At 44.1% G+C, this 20,644-nt stretch overlaps 1 protein-coding gene across 3 annotated transcripts in view; it reads right to left on the reverse strand.

Moving 5' to 3' along the window:
- Positions 1-5,292: 5,292 nt before the first annotated feature.
- Positions 5,293-20,644, reverse strand: part of psip1a (PC4 and SFRS1 interacting protein 1a) — a 44,041-nt gene continuing 28,689 nt past the window's right edge. For all 3 annotated transcript variants that reach the window (XM_061922981.1, XM_061922980.1, XM_061922979.1), the window contains 4 exons: positions 18,541-18,642; positions 18,249-18,450; positions 5,691-5,772; positions 5,293-5,625 (listed from right to left, as the gene is read on the reverse strand). In XM_061922981.1, the coding sequence (XP_061778965.1) occupies positions 5,595-5,625; positions 5,691-5,772; positions 18,249-18,450; positions 18,541-18,642 (417 nt within the window). In that variant the 3' untranslated portion in view covers positions 5,293-5,594. The remainder of the gene's footprint in view (positions 5,626-5,690; positions 5,773-18,248; positions 18,451-18,540; positions 18,643-20,644) is intronic.

The following is a 20,644-nucleotide window of genomic DNA, read 5'->3' on the forward strand; positions in this document are numbered from 1 at the left end:
TGAGACACTTAGGAATAAAACTGGACAAAAGTATTGGGACACCTACTCTGGACAGAAGTATTGGGACACTTAGGACTAAAACTTGACAAAAGTATTGGGACACCTACACTGGACAAAAGTATTGGGACACTTAGGACTACAACTTGACAACAGTATTGGGACACTTGGGACTACCACTGGAAAAAAGTATTGGGACACCTACACTGGACAAATGTATTGGGACACTTAGGACTACAACTTGACAAAAGTAGTGGGAAATTTAGGACTAAAACTGGATATAAGTATTGGGACACTTAGGACTAGTTTTACTTGTTTTGGAAAGTCTTGACAAGCCAAATTTTCTTGTTCTATTGGCAGCTAATTTTGCTTAGTTCAAATAAAATACCCCTCATTTTTGTATTTTCTTCTTCTTGTTTTTGAACACTGACTTTTTGCAGTGTATGTTTATTCAGCCAAAATGGGACTATTTACTTTATTTGCATGCTTAGAATAATTATAAGGTACACTTTATTTGTAATTATTACATTTGTCTAAATAATTTGATAACGTAAGTGTTTAATTGCATATATGGCGGAAGGATCCGTGTGGTAAGATGGTTTTGGACACAAGGTATTATGGGTAATGGCAGTCCGGCACGGGGATTTGAGCCACACAGTTTTTTGACCTCACTCTTACTTTTTCTAACTCTTTCTTACTGTAACAAATTTGCTTTATTTTGCCATTTAGTTGTTCCCACATCATTATTGTTTGACGTTTTGAAGGATTAAGTTGACAAGTAAACGATACAAAACGAAGAGGAGCGTCTGGAGTTTTGTTTGTTGTTGCCGCAGCAAATGGGAGAAAGTAGAGCAGCGTCAAGCTAAGGCTTCATTAGGAATCTACAACTATTATTGTATTTAAAAAAGTGTAAATCTGACTAAAGGGTGTTATTTCATGCCTAGAGGGGTCTCATAAAGGGGAAAAATATTTAAAAGGTACTTAACAGTTTTTTTATGCTCTACCAATGAGCATATTTGATGTCTAATTCATGATTACTACTCCGAGAAAATGAATTTGTGATAGTCAAGTCCGGAACCATTTAACAGCTATAAACAAGAGATGACTGTATAGCGAGTAAAACATCAATGCAGTATTTGTTTTACAATTTTTGTTGAAATCCTGTGATCCTAATGTTCATTGATAACAAATTGTAAAATCACAATTCAGTGAAAAAAATAAGCCACAAAACATCCAAACTTTTGCTGCAGCTTCCCGAAAAAGCTGCCTCAAATTCGAGCATTTCAATCCCAAGAACATTTTGTCTTGGGAAGATTGTGTAACAATATATCAACTCTTGCTCAGACATACTTCCTCTTCCTGTCTACAGTGCTAAGCTAATTTACTTCCCAGCTCACATATATTGAATTGTTATTAATCCAGGGGTAGGGTAATTAATAACAGATTTTCATTTGCCGTGCTGACTGGCAAAGAGGTAGCATTTATATTGATTTGTGGAAATAATCTCTCATCGAAACACGACCAAAATGCTGTTTTTTTTCTTTTAGTAGGGATCCATTTTAGTTATAATAAAGGTGTGATGCGTCATTTTCGGTACAGTAAGAAAACAACAAAATATTATTTTTTCGGTTATTTATTTACCAAATTTGTAAACAATGGCTTTATCCTTTTAACATTGGGAACACTAAGTTGTTGCTCATATTAAATAAAATGACAAAACTTTTCTTCTACATATAAAAAGTGCAACATTAAACAGTTTCAAGTCAACTCATCATGCTTAATTTATTACAGCATTTGGGAAGCCTGTAGTTGATTTTTATTATGTAAATGTTATATTTTTATCAACATGTGATAGCAGGGACCCTGCCATTCAAAACTAGGCTGCTGCATTACTAATGATTAATGTAACTATAGCTGAAAAAAATGGTACAATAGCAATAGGAGTTCATGTAGGCCTAATGATGCACTTACATTATTATATCAACTATCAGAGACAGAAACTCTTCACTTAACACAGGGGTGCTCATTACGTCGATCGCGAGCTACCGGTCGATCTCGGAGGGTGTGTCAGTCGATCACCAGCCAGCCATTAAAAAAATAGACCTAAAAATGAGCGATCATAAATCTTCACTATGACGTCACTTCCGTCACTTGATTGACATTCACGACACCCGAGGGTCTTCTGAGATGACGCTGGCTGCTGCCAGCTCATTAAAATTACCGACTGGAAGGCGAGACACACTTTATTTCAACAGACTCTGGCGCCGTACCTGTCGTCAAAACTCCAAAGACCGACTGCACAGTTGCACAATAAAAGCGCTACTTCATCCTGCCTGCGCTACCAAAATAAGAGTCTCAGAAAGCTGGCGTGTACAAGCTAGCAAGCTACGGAGTTTGCCGACAATGTATTTCTTGTAAAGTGTATACAAAGGAGTACGGAAGCTGGACAAATAAGATGCCAAAAACCAACCACTTTCATGTGGTATTGGACAGAAAGGAGGACTTTTTTTCTCCTCCATTCGAAAATGCGGACCTTATCAGCACCACTGTCTGATTCAAGCAATGCAAGTCATCAGAATCAGGTAATACACCAACTTATATTCTTGTCTTCATGAAAGAAAGGAATCTATATGTGTTAAACATGCTTGTATTATCTCTAAACACTTTTAACTTATTAACAATATTAACTATATGTGTTAAACATGCTTGTATTATCTTTAAACACCTTTAACTTATTAACAATATTAACTATATGTGTTAAACATGCTTGTATTATGTTTAAACACCTTTAACTTATTACCAATATTAACTAAAAGTGTTAAACATGCTTGTATTATCTTTAAACACCTTTAACTTGTTAACAATATTAACTATGTGTTAAACATTCTTGTATTATCATTAAACACCTTTAATTTATTAACAATATTAACTATATGTGTTAAACATGCTTGCATTATCACTAAACATCTTTAACTTGTTAACAATATTAACTATATGTGTTAAACATGTTTGCATTATCTTTAAACACCTTTAACTTAACAATATTAACTATATGTGTTAAACATGCTTGTATTATCATTAATCACCTTTAACTTGTTAACAATATTAACTATATGTATTAAACAAACTTGTATTTTCATTAAACACCTTTAATTTATTAACAATATTAACTATATGTGTTAAACATGCTTGTATTATCATTAAACACCTTTAACTTGTTAACAAAAACATATGTTTCATAAATAAGTAAATATAAATTATATATATGAATGAGGTAGATCGCCACGACTTGATCAATTGAAAGTAGCTCGCCTGCAGAAAAAGTGTGAGCACCCCTGACTTAACATAAAGTCCTTTTTTGCTGCTTCAACACAGCTCAATCAACACAGAAAAAGGTCAAGTGAAATAACAGACAGACAGGGCTTTGCTGTCCGTAACACACCCACACACACAGCAAAATGAGCTAACGTTACGCTAAAAGCGAATTAGCCTTCACCTCAAGCCAGGACTGCGAGCGAGCTGAGCTGCCTTTTATATTTCTAGAAGGTCAACGGGCTCATAGTGATGTTACTAGTAGTTGACTGGGAGGTGTTTATGATCATTTGGGGAGAGTCCGCTGCCTGATGCTTACCTGCTAAACGCTAAGCACTGACTACATGCGCTCTGAATACGCACTGCTGATTGGCTGTTACCGCTCTGTTTGTAACCAATCAGATGGTTGTGTGGGTGGTAGAGATGCGCGGTTTGCGGACACAACCGCGGAGTCCGCGGATTATCCGCGGATCGGGCGGTTGAAATTTAAAAAAATTTGATTTTATCCACGGGTCGGGTCGGGCGGTTGAAATAAAAAAAAAAAATTAGATTTGAAATAGATTCAGGCGGGTGGCAGTTAAACCAATTCGGAAATATATATACATAGTTAAATGTTGTTACCCACATACGAAAAACGAGCAGGCACCTGCAGCATATGCCACAACAGAAGAAGAAAAAAAAAAGAGATGGACACTTTTACGGAGCGGAGAAGGGACGCCTCGCCGGGGTCCGGGACTGAGGCCCCTTCCCCTGAGAGGGCCCCACCGGGAGCCGTAGCTGAGGCGATCCGCGAGAAGGGCCCGACGCACGTCCAGGGTCACCACCGCGCCCACCGCACCGACACCCCGCCTCGTCCGCCTTCGCCGCGGCCGGCGTCACGCGCAGCAGGTAAGCAGCTTACCTGCCCGCCACCCCCGTGGCCGGGGGCTCGTAACAGGGGTCACTCCGCGCGCTCTGCCCGCGCAGCTTACCTGCCCGCCACCCCTGTTGCCGGGGGCGCGTAACAGGGGTCACTCCGCGCGCAGTGCGCTCACGAAAGGGGTGGGGCTCACCCTGGTTGATATAGACAGCAGCTGGACGGTGGCCATGGAAGTCGTAACCCGCTAAGGAGTGTGTAACAACCCACCTGCCGAATCAACTAGCCCTGAAAATGGATGGCGCTGGAGCGTCGGGCCCATACCCGGCCGTCGCCGGCAGCGAGACGCGCTTGGAGGTGCGCTCAGCGCGGCTCCCATATGATTGCGCACTGGTGTGCGTCTGGGCCGTGACAGCGTGGCACGCGAATGTCTGTGCTGCATTGGATCAGTCTCCTTTCTTTAACAGGCAAAAGCTTTATAACCTCACTAATGCCTTGCATCGTCTATATTAGATATATAACAACGGGCGAGTGCGGGCGGGTGCGGTTCTGATTAAATGTTAGATCGGGTGGATGGCGGATGGTTGACGACTTTCTGATGCGGTTGCGGATGAAATAATTGCCTATCCGCGCATCTCTAGTGGGTGGGTTTAACAATGCTGGGTGCTGTGTAGAGTACTGACAGAAACAAAGGCAGAAGGAAGCGGAGGCGGCTACTTAATATATCTGTGTGGAAACTTGTTCGGTACACCTCCGAACCGAACCGAAACCCCCGTACCGAAACGGTTCAATACAAATACACGTACCGTTATACCCCTACTACTGTCTGATTCCAATCAATGCAAGTCATCAGAATCAGGTAATACACCAACTTATATTCTTGTATTCATGAAAGAAAGGAATCTATATGTTAAACATGCCTGTATTATCATTAAACACATTTAACTTGTTGACAAAAACGTCTCTTTCATAAATAAATAAATATAAATGATATATATGAATGAGGTAGATCCCTCGACTTGGTCAATTGAAAAGTAGCTCGCCTGCAGAAGAAGTGTGGGCACCCCTGGACTAGGAAGTTAGTACATAGATTTCTACATTTTGTGCAATTAATCATAAAAGTGCTGTAACATGTTGACACTACTTTATTATTTGACTCTGGAACAGTTCAAACAGAAAGGCACACAAAATACTCTTATTTACACAAGTTTAAAAGAATGTTTTGGAATGAAGCGGCTAAAAGGTGCTTGTGGTGATCTGGTAGGGTCAAAACCCGCCAGAAGTTGCTAACGTCGTCTACAACTACTTCTAATTCCACCAATGGACTGAAAGCGCAGACAAACCGGTTCAGGTGATCGGTGATCAAGGTGGATACGGCATCCCAGTGTAAAGAACAGCAGCAAAGGTCTTGAGGTCTTCCTTGGGGGACTCAGGTTAGGACTTCCTGAGTTTTGGGGACGCTGTGGGACAACGTGTCATTAGACGTTGTAAACAGTGTGTACTTTTATAAGAGACCTGCGGCTACCTGAGGGTCTCCCCAGTCGAGGCGTCTTCACGTGGTTCCTGCTTGTTCTCGTCAGGGCTCGGGTCTCCGTCGCTGGTTTTGTCTGCGCACACACACACACACACACACACACACACACACACACACACACACACACACAGGTTATCATTTGGAATGGGGACCAAGTTTTTGCTCATCACTTGTGGGGACCACCTGTCAGGTTCAAACACTGATGACATCTATTAAACAAGACAAGAAGCAAAGAATCAAACAAAGACAGAATTACATTTGGACTCAATTTTGAGGAGAAACATGGCCACTATACTCTCTTGCACCACGCTCTGCCAAAAGATTGCACTCCTCCTTCTTTATTTGACTTTCTACCCCTCCCCCCACCTGACCACAGCTGCTTCCAAAGGGAAGTGGGTCGTAAACAGCGTTGCCTTTGGTTACCGAACAGTTCAAAAGAAGAGGTCGTAAAATACTTCAAAAAGAGTTCGTCTGGAAATTTGGGCAGATCCTACCATTAGTCCGCTTTAAAGTCACAGTGGAGTTTTACGAGCATTCTTCTTGGTACGTTTCAAAGACAGCCCCTGTCCTTTTGTCTTCTTGTCAGGAACACAATGTAATACAACGTTTTTTGTGATAACAATTATTCTAACACCGCCCTTTCTACAGGTTGTGGAGGCATTAAAAAAATGGTGTAAAATGTCCACTGCCCAGTTAGCTCATACACGTCTTTAAATCTCTGGATTGATGAAGTAATGTGCTGATCATTTTTACTGGGGACCCTGGGGAAAAAGGAGTTAATATGGTTCATGGGGACCAAATTTAAATAATTTTGCATAATTCACACAAATTTGTAGTGACTACTGAGAATAGAGATGCGCGGATAGGCAATTATTTAATCCGCAACCGCATCAGAAAGTCGTCAACCATCCGCAATCCACCCGATCTAACATTTGATCAGAACCGCATCCGCCCGCACCCGCCCGTTGTTATATATCTAATATAGACGATGCAAGGTATTAGTGAGGTTATAAAGCTTTTGCCTGTTAAAGAAAGGAGACTGATCCAATGCAGCACAGACATTCGCGTGCCACGCTGTCACGACCCAGACGCACACCAGTGCGCAATCATATGGGAGCCGCGCTGAGCGCACCTCCAAGCGCGTCTCGCTGCCGGCGACGGCCGGGTATGGGCCCGACGCTCCAGCGCCATCCATTTTCAGGGCTAGTTGATTCGGCAGGTGGGTTGTTACACACTCCTTAGCGGGTTCCAACTTCCATGGCCACCGTCCTAGCTGCTGTCTATATCAACCAGGGTGAGCCCCACCCCTTTCGTGAGCGCACTGCGCGCGGAGTGACCCCTGTTACGCGCCCCCGGCAACAGGGGTGGCGGGCAGGTAAGCTGCGCGGGCGGAGCGCGCGGAGTGACCCCTGTTACGAGCCCCCGGCCACGGGGGTGGCGGGCAGGTAAGCTGCTTACCTGCTGCGCGTGACGCCGGCCGCGGCGAAGGCGGACGAGGCGGGGTGTCGGTGCGGTGGGCGCGGTGGTGACCCTGGACGTGCGTCGGGCCCTTCTCGCGGATCGCCTCAGCTACGGCTCCCGGTGGGGCCCTCTCGGGGGAAGGGGCCTCGGTCCCGGACCCCGGCGAGGCGTCCCTTCTCCGCTCCGTAAAAGTGTCCATCTCTTTTTTTTTTTTTCTTCTGTTGTGGCATATGCTGCAGGTGCCTGCTCGTTTTTCGTATGTGGGTAACAACATTTAACTATATATATATATTTCCGAATTGGTTTAACTGCCACCCGCCTGAATCTATTTAAAATCTAATTTTTTTTTATTTGACCCACCCGACCCACCCGACCCGCGAATAAAATCTAATTTTTTTAAATTTCATCCGCCCGATCCGCGGATAATCCGCGGACTCCGCGGTTGTGCCCGCAAACCGCGCATCTCTAACTGAGGACCATTAAAAAAAAAAAAAAATTCAACGTAAATATGACATGATGGTCAGAATACAGCACTACAGCTGTCCTCTAATAGGAAGTTTCACCACTTAAATGTTAAAGCAAATCCTGCATCTTCTGTGACATTACTGAAAACTGCTATTTAGCAGTAATGAAGTTGTCTGCAACTCCAACTACCATATATAGAAGGATGGAACATTCTGAATGTGAATCATACTTTAAGGTCCATCCATATTCTTCCGCTTATCCGAGGTCGGGTCGCGAGGGCAACAGCCTAAGCAGAGAAGCCCAGACTTCCCTCTCCCCAGCCACTTCGTCCAGCTCTTCCCGAGGGATCCCGAGGCGTTCCCAGGCCAGCCGGGAGATATAGTCTTCTCAATGTGTCCTGGGTCTTCCCCGTGGCCTCCTACCGGTCGGACGTGCCCTAAACACCTCCCTCGGGAGGCATTCGGGTGGCATCCTGACCAGATGCCCGAACCACCTCATCTGGCTCCTCTCCATGTGGAGGAGCAGCAGCTTTACTTTGAGCTCCTCCCGGATGGCAGAGCTTCTCACCCTATCTCTAAGGGAGAGCCCCGCCACCCGGCGGAGGAAACTCATTTCGGCCGCTTGTACCCGTGATCTTGTCCTTTCGGTCATGACCCAAAGCTCATGACCATAGGTGAGGATGGGAACGTAGATCGACCGGTAAATTGAGAGCTTTTCCTTCCGGCTCAGCTCCTTCTTCACCACAACGGATCGATACAGCGTCCGCATTACTGAAGACGCCGCACCGATCCGCCTGTCGATCTCACGATCCACTCTTCCCTCACTCATGAGCAAGACTCCGAAGTACTTGAACTCCTCCACTTGGGGCAAGATCTCCTCCCCAACCCGGAGATGGCACTCCACCCTTTTCCGGGCGAGAACCATGGACTCGGACTTGGAGGTGCTGATTCTCATCCCAGTCGCTTCACACTCGGCTGCGAACCGATCCAGTGAGAGCTGAAGATCCTGGCCAGATGAAGCCATCAGGACCAAATCATCTGCAAAAAGCAGAGACCTAATCCTGCAGCCACCAAACCGGATCGCCCCAACGCCTTGACTGCGCCTAGAAATTCTGTCCATAAAAGTTATGAACCGAATCGGTGACAAAGGGCAGCCTTGGCGGAGCCCAACCCTCACTGGAAACGTGTCCGACTTACTGCGGACCAAGCTCTGGCACTGATCATACAGATAGCGGACCGCCACAATCAGACAGTCCGATACCCCATACTCTCTGAGCACTCCCCACAGGACTTCCCGAGGGACACGGTCGAATGCCTTCTCCAAGTCCACAAAGCACTTTAAGGTTTAAAAAAAGTGTTTAAATTATTACCTTAAAGTATTACTTTAAGGTAATAATGTTTTATAATCATGCTGTATGTAAATGTCATCCTAAGGAACACTAAACCAGATTTTGTTTTTGGACAAATATATTAGTTTTAACTAAGGATGGATACAATACAGAATCACAGTACTATTAATGCCAGGATAACACATGTTTCACTTTTCACGAAAATACATTTCTACCAATATTTGAAACACGTAAACCCAAATTTCCCTGTTGTGGGATCAATAAAGGATTATGTTATCTTACCTTAAACCACAGAAATAAAATACAAACTCATTTTAACACTTAGGCATCTTCAGAATGGATCTGACTATCATTTAAAAAGGTTTCCCTTTAGGGCACCTGTTTTTTTGTCCCATACCGTCAGAGGTCCCCTAAAGGTGACTGTGTAAACCAGGCCTGGGCAATTATTTTGACTCGGGGGCCACATTTAGAGAAAACAATGTGCCTGGGGGCCAGTATATCTATTTTTAGGAACACTAATACAAAACCTCCAATAATGCATGATTGAATGCTAAAAACGTTATAACAGACCGCCTTAAAAAACGTAATGGAATTGTACATTTTTCTATGAGCGATAAAACACTGAATATTGACAAAATATGAACGTCACACCCCCTTTCGATCGACATATTTTACAATCACGTGAAACGCAACAAAAATGCAATAAACAGTGAAATATGAACGCGAAGGGTACAAAATAAACCCACCTAAAATCTGATATTTGCTGAATTTCCCCCAGGGATCAATAAAGTACTTTCTATTCTATTCTATATATCACTAAGTATTAGAACTTTGTTGTGAAAATCTCCTTCCGCGTCTGTGGAAACGCTTCCCGCCCACACTGCTTGGTGCCTCGTCTGAGCTGCTGTGACGTAGATGACCATAGTAACTAATTAGATGACCATAGTAACTAATTAGATGACCATAGTAACTAATTAGATGACCATAGTAACTAATTAGATGACCATAGTAACTAATTAGATGACCATAGTAACTAGTATATGGCGTCACATTAGTGCCAAAAATCAGAGCGCATAAAAACTGTTATCGCGCGTTTATTCTCCACTTCGTGCGCGCGTGCGAAACCCTTTTGCGCGCGCATGGTGCCTTTCTGCGCGCGCAGCCGTCTCGGTCTGTGCGCTGTCATGTTTCGTTTTGGCACTTTGGGGGCGGGTATGCTTAGACGGCCCCTTCTTTCTGATTGGTCAGGCGAAAAATGCTCAGAGCCAATCAGAAGTATAGCAGGGCGGGTCATCGTCAATATGTATCAAGATTTACGGAGGAAGAAGTGGATAAAAAAATGTCGCGCGCTGATGAAGGTTATTTCATACCACATAAACACAATACAGGGTAATACAAAATGTGAGCCAAATAAATAATAAGACAACAAACACCATAATCACATCTTTCAGCCAGAACTGGTCCACCAGCAATAACATCCAACCATAACATTATTTTATATTTTCACTTCTTCTTGAACATTTGTTTTCTAATTTATGGAATTTCTTTTGATTCAGCCATAAAATTAATGAAATAATCTTTGAATTTTGTTTTTAAAATGTTAAAAATAGCCTTTTAATAATGTATTCTGAAACAGTTTAAAATAATCAGAGAACTGACTAACACTGACCCTACACAACTATGTTGCACAATTAAGTCTTTTTTTTTTTAAAGCGAAAGAGGTAATTTCAACAGGTACAGCATCCTATGTCATATCTACATGTAATAAGATTTGTAACAAGGCAAACCGTTTCTAAATTGGTCAAAAATCGAGCAAGTTATGGTAATTTAATTAGTACATGTACCATTGACATCAATGTAATGATTGAGGCTAGATGTCCGAGGTAAGATGGCTACAACGTTGCTACGCTGGAGAATGATTGGTCGTATGAAAAATGCTCACAGCCAATCAGAAAGGAGGGGCAGTCTAAGCATACCCGCCCCCAAAGTGCCAAAAAGAAACATGACAGCGCGAGGAGAGATGCCAGGAGTACACAGAGAGCGCACAGACCGAGACGGCGCACGCGCAGAAAGGCACCGCGCGCGCTAGAGATGCGCGGATAGGCAATTATTTAATCCGCAACCGCATCAGAAAGTCGTCAACCATCCGCCATCCACCCGATCTAACATTTAATCAGAACCGCACCCGCCCGTTGTTATATATCTAATATAGACGATGCAAGGCATTAGTGAGGTTATAAAGCTTTTGCCTGTTAAAGAAAGGAGACTGATCCAATGCAGCACAGACATTCGCGTGCCACGCTGTCACGACCCAGACGCACACCAGTGCGCAATCATATGGGAGCCGCGCTGAGCGCACCTCCAAGCGCGTCTCGCTGCCGGCGACGGCCGGGTATGGGCCCGACGCTCCAGCGCCATCCATTTTCAGGGCTAGTTGATTCGGCAGGTGGGTTGTTACACACTCCTTAGCGGGTTCCGACTTCCATGGCCACCGTCCTGCTGTCTATATCAACCAGGGTGAGCCCCACCCCTTTCGTGAGCGCACTGCGCGCGGAGTGACCCCTGTTACGCGCCCCCGGCAACAGGGGTGGCGGGCAGGTAAGCTGCGCGGGCGGAGCGCGCGCAGTGACCCCTGTTACGAGCCCCCGGCCACGGGGGTGGCGGGCAGGTAAGCTGCTTACCTGCTGCGCGTGACGCCGGCCGCGGCGAAGGCGGACGAGGCGGGGTGTCGGTGCGGTGGTGACCCTGGACGTGCGTCGGGCCCTTCTCGCGGATAGCCTCAGCTACGGCTCCCGGTGGGGCCCTCTCGGGGGAAGGGGCCTCGGTCCCGGACCCCGGCGAGGCGTCCCTTCTCCGCTCCGTAAAAGTGTCCATCTCTTTTTTTTTTCTTCTTCTGTTGTGGCATATGCAGCAGGTGCCTGCTCGTTTTTCGTATGTGGGTAACAACATTTAACTATGTATATATATTTCCCAATTGGTTTAACTGCCACCCGCCTGAATCTATCTAAAATCTAATTTTTTTTTATTTCAACCGCCCGATCCGACCCGCGGATAAAATCTAATTTTTTTTTATTTCAACCGCCCGATCCGCGGATAATCCGCGGACTCCGCGGTTGTGTCCGCAAACCGCGCATCTCTAGCGCGCGCGCAAAAGGCACCACGCGCGCGCACGAAGTGGAGAATCAGCGCGTGATAACAGTTTTTATGCGCTTGGATTTTTGGCACTAATGTGACGCCATACTAGTATATCATCCATAAGCGCAGATTCCAACCATTGAAAGACTTAGTATAGTTGAAGACTTAAGGTCATTAGAAAACATGACTGCACATCATAATGGCAGCTACACTTTCCATCTTAAAGATCTAAAAAAATATTTGGGAATGTCTGACAGGAGCAGTCAAGGCGTTGAGGGGATCTGGTTTGGTGGCTGCAGGATTAGGTCTCTGCTTTTTGCAGATGATGTGGTCCTGATGGCTTCATCTGGCCAGGATCTTCAGCTCTCACTGGATCGGTTCGCAGCTGAGTGTGAAGCGACTGGGATGAGAATCAGCACCTCCAAGTCCGAGTCCATGGTTCTCGCCCGGAAAAGGGTGGAGTGCCATCACCGGGTTGGGGAGGAGATCTTGCCCCAAGTGGAGGAGTTCAAGTACCTCGGAGTCTTGTTTACGAGTGAGGGAAGAGTGGATCGTGAGATTGACAGGCGGATCGGTGCGGCGTCTTCAGTAATGCGGACGCTGTATCGAACCGTTGTGGTGAAGAAGGAGCTGAGCCGGAAGGCAAAGCTCTCAATTTACCGGTCGATCTACGTTCTCATCCTCACCTATGCTTTGGGTTATGACCGAAAGGACAAGATCACGGGTACAAGCGGCCGAAATGAGTTTCCTCCGCCGGGTGGCGGGGCTCTCCCTTAGAGATAGGGTGAGAAGCTCTGTCATCCGGGGGGAGCTCAAAGTAAAGCCGCTGCTCCTCCACATCGAGAGGAGCCAGATGAGGTGGTTTGGGCATCTGATCAGGATGCCACCGGAACGCCTCCCTAGGGAGGTGTTTAGGGCACGTCCGACCGGTAGGAGGCCGCGGGGAAGACCCAGGACACGTTGGGAAGACTATGTCTCCCGGCTGGCCTGGGAACGCCTCGGGGTCCCACAGGAAGAGCTGGACGAAGTGGCTGGGGAGAGGGAAGTCTCATACCTGCCAACTTTTGAAATCAGAAAAACCTAGTAGCCAGGGTCCAGGGGCCGCAGGCCCCGGTAGGTCCAGGACAAAGTCCTGGTGGGGGGTTCAGGGCTTCGCCCCCCGACGCAAAATGATTATTAGCCTTCAGACAGGTTAAAATGTTGCTAAAACCATCACTTTTCTATGCTAAATGGTTCCGTCTTCATGACATCGGCGATACTTTTTGAGGATTCTGTTCCAAGACACTGAATAATGTTTGATGTTTTGGTTCGACCACATCCATATTTTTTGGCGATTTTCGAGTCGGGAAACATTTTCCGAAATAACTGTCCCATGTGATCAGCCAGTGCGATTGGAAGTCCATGCTCAATTATTGCCTCCGTAAATAAAACTTCGGCATTTATCACATCCAAAGAATCTGTTTGGGCGACGAAAAACGTTGAAAGTTTTCCACTTGTATCGCTAGCAACGGCATTAGACTTGTGTTTTTTTGTCCCAACGTGGTCTTTTACATCGCTAATTCCTCCGTGTCCGATCGAAAAATCGTGTCTGCACAAGGTGCAATTCGCGTAGTTTTCACCCTTTTTGGAACGGATAATTATTCCCGGATAGGCTTTTGAATATTCTTCACGGAATGACTGCAGTTTTCTTTTCGGTTTAAGACTCGTTTGCGATTTTTCTCCGGCTGATTCCATGATCGTTCGCTCGTTTGGAAACAATGGCAACTGGTGCCTCGTGCTTGGCAGCGGTGCTATAAATAGCCTCGCGCATGGCATTCGGAATGGCTCGATAGGAAGTTACGGGAAGCAGTGTCGATTGTCATTGTTGTTACGCGATTTCGTGAATAAAACTTTTTAAAATATATATTTTTTTAATTAATGAAAAACCGTATTTTTTATCACTGCAACCGTAACCCGGAATAGGTTGATGAAAACCGTACTAATTACGGGAAAACCGGAGTAGTTGGCAGGTATGAAGTCTGGGCTTCCCTACTTAGGCTGCTGCCCCCGCGACCCGACCTCGGATAAGCGGAAGAAGATGGATGGATGGATGGATGGCGGGCCAGATTGAAAAGCTCAACGGGCCACAAGTGGCCCCCGGGCTTTAATTTGCCCAGGTCTGGTGTAAACAGAGCGATGTCCCCATTTAGTAAGCATTGCCAGAAAACACACACACACACACACACTTAAGAGTGAAGCTCAGACGAGCAAAAACCACGACAAGGACGAGCACTAGGAGAGCATGTGATGTCAGCATGTCTACCCAGGACTTTGAGAAGATCATTACAATTTCCTGCTAATTGGACACGCTCGGCCTGAGAAAGGAACCTTTTGACGGAAGCTCTCGTTAAAAGTCGGGCGCATTCATCCGGCCAGGCGGGTCGCTCACACACCGCTGAGGATGTGGTCTGCAGAACTCCTGTGATCCGTTTTATTTAGGCGACCACAGAGAACCTGTGACTTGCTAAAAAAAAAAAGGTAAAGGCGATGTAGGCGGATAAAACTGGACTTTCCAACAGTGCCCAGTTTTCAGCTGGTTTTGTGACTCAGAGAACCTCAAGTGACTTACCCTGACTTTTTCCACATTGATATTTCACTCACACGTGCTTCACCGCCGCCGGTGCTAGTACAACTGACACGCTATCAATGCCAGTACAACTAACACGCTATCAAGGAGACACGACTAAAAATACAGGAACACAGACGCAGTGTTTTTACACACTCAGCCTTGTCCTCACTTATGGCGGACAAAAAAATAAAAAATAAAAAAATAAATCTTTAAAGGGAAACTGCAGTTTTTTTTGGAATTTTGCCTATCCTTCACAATCATTAAGAAAGACATGACGACATACTTGCCAACCCTCCCGAATTTTCCGGGAGACTCCCGAAATTCAGCGCCTCTCCCGAAAACCTCCCGGGACAAATATTGTCCCGAAAATCTCCCGATTTTCAGCCGGAGCTGGAAGCCACGCCCCCTGGACAGGCTTTTTTCATGACGGGAGGAAAACAGGGTGACAAGAACTAAATCCTCCAGACTAGAGATAAATTGTATTATTATATTTCTTACCTAAAAATAAATATATTTATTAATTAAAAAAAAATATATATATATATAAATGTTTACTATATTTTGCTAAAAACATCAAAATTAATTGTATTTTTATTTGTATTTTTTCGTGACTCCTTATCAGTGTTGGGTTAGTTACTGAAAACCAGTAACTAGTTACAGTTACTAGTTACTTTATTTCAAAAGTAACTCAGTTACTAACTCAGTTACTTAAACCAAAAAGTAATGCGTTAATGTGAAAAGTAACTATTTAGTTACTTATATATATTTTTTAATTTTTTTAAGGCCCCATTTAATGCCCTTTTAGCCTTCATTTTAGTACTGTTATTGCACTGGAGAATAATACAATCTGTTGATCAACTTGACATGCATTTGCATCACTGAACTCTGCTAAGCAATGTGCTCTACATACAACACACAAAGACAAAGATATGTTTTAAAGGGCCAATTTGTTTCAGACCAGAACAAATTGACAAAACTATTTTAAATAGCTGCAACTTAACATACATAAGTAACAAACAGCATAATAACAACATAGCTGTAAAACAAGAAAGGCACACACTACATACATAAAGCCTAACCAGGCGTTTTTTTATCTCAAGGAATTCTGAAATAAAATCATGTCTGAAGCCCAGAACACTCTACACATTCCCCCACTTAGTTTAGAGAAAAGGAAATATTAGCCTGGCCCACTAGTATCCCTCTTTAGGTTTGTGAACTTTATAGTCTAAACATTTAGAGTGATGTGATAATCAAACACTCTAAAAGTTTAAAATGAAAGAGTATATAAGAGAATTGACAGAGTGTGTGTACCTTCAGTGTGCAGTGCCTCATTAAAATCCAGCCGCTGTTGGAGGTGGAGGTGAAGTGTGTGTCTCTTTACTAGCTTCGTCGAAGCATGTTGTTTTTGTAGCTATTTCAGCATATTTGAAATTTACATTCAAACTAAAATGTTCTTTTCTTTGTGGTCGATAAAAGAAACGTACTGAAAATATCTCCATTTTAAGAAACTCGGCTTCGGGGTTCGCCATGACGTCTTGATAGTAGACACAGACACGCCCCCTCCCACACACACACACACACACACACACACACACACACACACACACACACACACACACACACACACACACACACACACACACACACACACACACACACACACACACACACACACACACACACACGTACACACACGTACACACAGACAGCGCGCGGCGCGCCTCTTTTTTGTCGCCTCTTCAGCAGCGCTGCAACACTCAGATCTTCTCAGTTTCTAGCCGATACTACATAAAAAATAACGCAAAATAACGCAGTAACGCATCATGTAGTAACGGTAACTGAGTTACTGAATATAAAAAATAACGCGTTAGATTACTAGTTACCGCCGATAGTAACGGCGTTACAGTAACGCGTTATTTTGTAACGCGTTAGTCCCAACACTGCTCCTTATTACATCCAGCCATAGAATTATACATTAAAATAAACATATTTGAAATAATTGATTTTAAATTATCATAATAATTCATTTAAAATGACCATATTTAATTATTAAAATAATTGCTTGTTTATCAACAACTTTAGCATTTTATTCATTACATTTTGAAACTCTCAGAAGCCAAATTATGTTATATTCCTTAATATTTATTTATGCAAGTTTGAAGTATCAATTATCTAAACACAGTTTGTTTGCATATTTTCAGGATGTAGATATATATATATATATATATATATATATATATATATATGTATGAAATACTTGACTTGGTGAATTCTAGCTGTCAATATACTCCTCCCCTCTTAACCACGCCCTGCCCCACCCCCGACCACGCCCCCAACCCCCACCTCCCAAAATCGGAGGTCTCAAGGTTGGCAAGTATGCATGACGATATATAAAAAAAACAAAAGAACATTCTAACTAGAGATGTCCGATAATATCGGACTGCCGTTATTATCGGCCGATAAATGCTTTAAAATGTAATATTGGAAATTATCGGTATCGGTTTCAAAAAGTTACATTTATGACTTTTTAAAACGCCGCTGTGTACACGGACGTAGGGAGAAGTACAGAGCGCCAATAAACCTTAAAGACTGCCCGGCCCAATCACATAATATCTACGGCTTTTCACACAAGGCATACTTGTTCAACAGCCATACAGGTCACACTGAGGGTGGCCGTATAAACAACTTTAACACTGTTACAAATATGCGCCACACTGTGAACCCACACCAAACAAGAATGACAAACATTTCGGTAGTACATCCGCACCGTAACACAACAGAACAAATACCCAGAACCCCTTGCAGCACTAAGTCTTCCAGGATGCTACAATATACACCCCCGCTACCCCCTACCCTGGACACAGGTGGACTTCAATTATACCCACATTTGTAGTAACAGCCAAAACTTAAGTAAAGCATCCAAACAACAAAAGAATAAGTGCTTAATACACTTTAACAGAAGTGTAGGAATAATATGATAAAACAGAAAATAACTAAATACTAACAGTAAATAAATACGTAGATTAATAATCCATCTATTTTCTACCGCTTGTCCCCTTGACAAACTATATGTTACTGCATATGTCAGCAGCCCAATTAGGAGCCTTTGTTTGCTTACCGTACTTACTACTAAAAGAGAAGTTGTCTAGTATGTTCACTCTTATTTAATGCCAAAATTGTTCTTTTATTGCATAAGAAATGTATGTTTAACATATCATAAGACTTTCTGTTAAAATAAAGCCAATAATGACATTTTTTGTGGTCCCCTTTGTTTTGAAAAAGAACAGAAAAGTATCTAAATACATATTAGTACCGGTACCAAAATATTGGGTTAACTCTAACCCTTAAAACATTGGCTGTAAAGGGTTTAATGACGCCCACAGTTTGACCCTGTAACAGATGATTTCTATTGCCTTTATCACCGACTGTAGAAAATGAATGGATGGATGGCTGTATGAGAAGGCACCTTGAAGGTTGTACTGTATTTCCAAAAAAGCGACACCTAGCTGTGAAGTAGTTGTACTACCAGTACCTGTGTTGTTTTCCCGCGCTTGCTCCGCTCTCTTCAGCGTCCCCTTCTTGGCCTCCTCGTGCTGCCGCTGCTCAGCCAAGGACTTGTTGAGCACCTGGCTGAGCGCGCAGTCGCCTTCTCCCACCAGGAACATGCTCTTGAACTTGTTGTACAACATGCTGGCTTTGTCCATCACGTCCTGGCTGGCCTTGAACCGTCGGATCTGGACCACAGGTGAAAACAAACAGGGCATACGTTGGTGTGGTGTGCCATCACAAAAGGTAAGTTAGTGTGTATTTACGATTTGTCTGACCTTTTTTAAGGTGGCGATTAGCTCGCTTTGCTTATGCAAGTGCTGAGTGGTCACCTGAAGGGAGCTGAGCTCATCCAGAGCGTCCAGGCACTTCTTCACATCCTGAACACACACAAAACCTGTTGATCATCAGGTCTAATCACTCCTTCCTTAAATGGATGACGCACTGAACAGTACAATGCCAGATATTATTTTCTGGTCTAGCAGCTAGACCAGGAGTCGGCAACTTTTACCAGTCAAAGAGCCATTTTGACCAGTTTCACAAATTAAAGAAAACAATGGGAGCCACAAAAATCTTTTGAAATTTAAAATAAAATAACACTGCATACACAGTTTTTTTTCTTGATTTGTGCTATGTATAAACCCACACCTTAATATGAAAATTGAATATTTGTGCGGCCCGCGGGTTTTACATGATTGGCGCTTGACAGCGTCATACTTATCAAACTTCCAGATTTTTCCGGCAGACTACGAAACTCAAGGCAACTTTTCTTTCGAACGTGCCGTGATGGTACAGCATTTAGCGCCTATTACAACCAGCGTACCGGCCCGGCCCAGCCACACGTTGTGTGGGTTTCAACTTGCTCACGTTAGTGACAGCAAGGCATACTTGCTCAACAACCACACAGGTTACACTGACGGTGGCTGTATAAAAAACTTTAACACTCTTACTAATAATGCGCCACACTGTGAACCCACACCAAACAAGAATGACAAACACATTTTGGGAGAACATCTGCACCGTAACACAACATAAACACAACAGAACAAATACCCAGAATCCCATGCAGCCCTAACTCTTCCGGGCTACATTATACCCCCCCAGTCAGGGCTGCATGGGATTCTGGGTATTTGTTCTGTTGTGTTTATGTTGTGTTAAGGTGCAGATATTCTCCCAAAATGTGTTTGTCATTCTTGTTTGGTTTTGGTTCAAAGTGTGGCGCATTATTAGTAAGAGTGTTAAAGTTGTTTTATATGGCCACCGTCAGTGTAACCTGTGTGGCTGTTGACCAAGTATGCCTTGCTGTCACTTACGTGTGCAAGCAGAAGACGCATATAACAAGAGGCTGAGCTGGCACGCTGTTTATACAGATTGTAGAGGGTGCTAAATGCTGTACCATCATGGAATGCCCTTATTATTGTTTGAAGGATGAATATTAATCCCGTGAGTTTTCTGCGAGAGGCACCGAAATCCGGAAGTCTCCCGGGAAAATCGGGGGGGGGTCGGCAGGTATGCAACTGAGCCGCATCAGAGTGATCAAAGAGCCGCATGCAGCTCCGGAGCCGCGGGTTGCCGACCCCTGAGCTAGACGGAGTAACAAGAATTAGGATCAACATTTGACTAAATTGACATGATAAGCTTCTATAGGAAGACATAACGATCAAGGAATCTATTCTGTAAAAAAATGTTTAATGGTATGGGAGTTCTGAACTCCTGTTTTCATGCCATCGTTGTATTGAGCAGCATGCCAAAGCGTGGATGTGTCTCAGCTTCTCATAGCAGCTGATGTCTTTTTTCAAACAGCACACTTGGTGAGACTGAATTAAGGCTGAAACGACGCGTCGACGTCATCGGTTACGTAAATACGTCGACGCCGTTTTTGTGCGTCGACGCGTCGCATATATACGTCACGCTACTGTCATGGCGGAGCGCAAAGCAGACGATGCGAGCGGTGCGAGCGAGGGTAAAAAAGCACGCCAAAAGTCGTCAAAAGTGTGGGAGTATTTCAATAAACGGCCTAATAATGTTGTTGTAAGCACACTGTGTCGAGCGGAAATAGCCTATCATAGCAGCACAACGGCTATGAACGAACATTTGAAAAGAAAACCGACAGCGTTCTTGCCATCACCATCAACTAGTCAATCGTCCGCGTGAGTATACGTTGTCATCATTACACAAAAACATGAATGTGTCATTTGTATCTGCGTTGTAAATTCATAAAGTAAAACACCGTTTCGCTCTGAGAGGCGCGTTTCGCGTGCCTGTTCAGTGTTTACAAAGACGCGCTCCTCTTTAACGCTGTGGAGAGGCGGGACCGGCGAGCGAGCGGCAAGGTGGGGCGCGCCGGGAGCGACGCCGCAATCGTGCCCAGGTGCGCGATCA

Source organism: Nerophis lumbriciformis, linkage group LG27 (genome assembly GCF_033978685.3).
Source record: "Nerophis lumbriciformis linkage group LG27, RoL_Nlum_v2.1, whole genome shotgun sequence".
NCBI classification, from domain to species: domain Eukaryota; kingdom Metazoa; phylum Chordata; class Actinopteri; order Syngnathiformes; family Syngnathidae; genus Nerophis; species Nerophis lumbriciformis.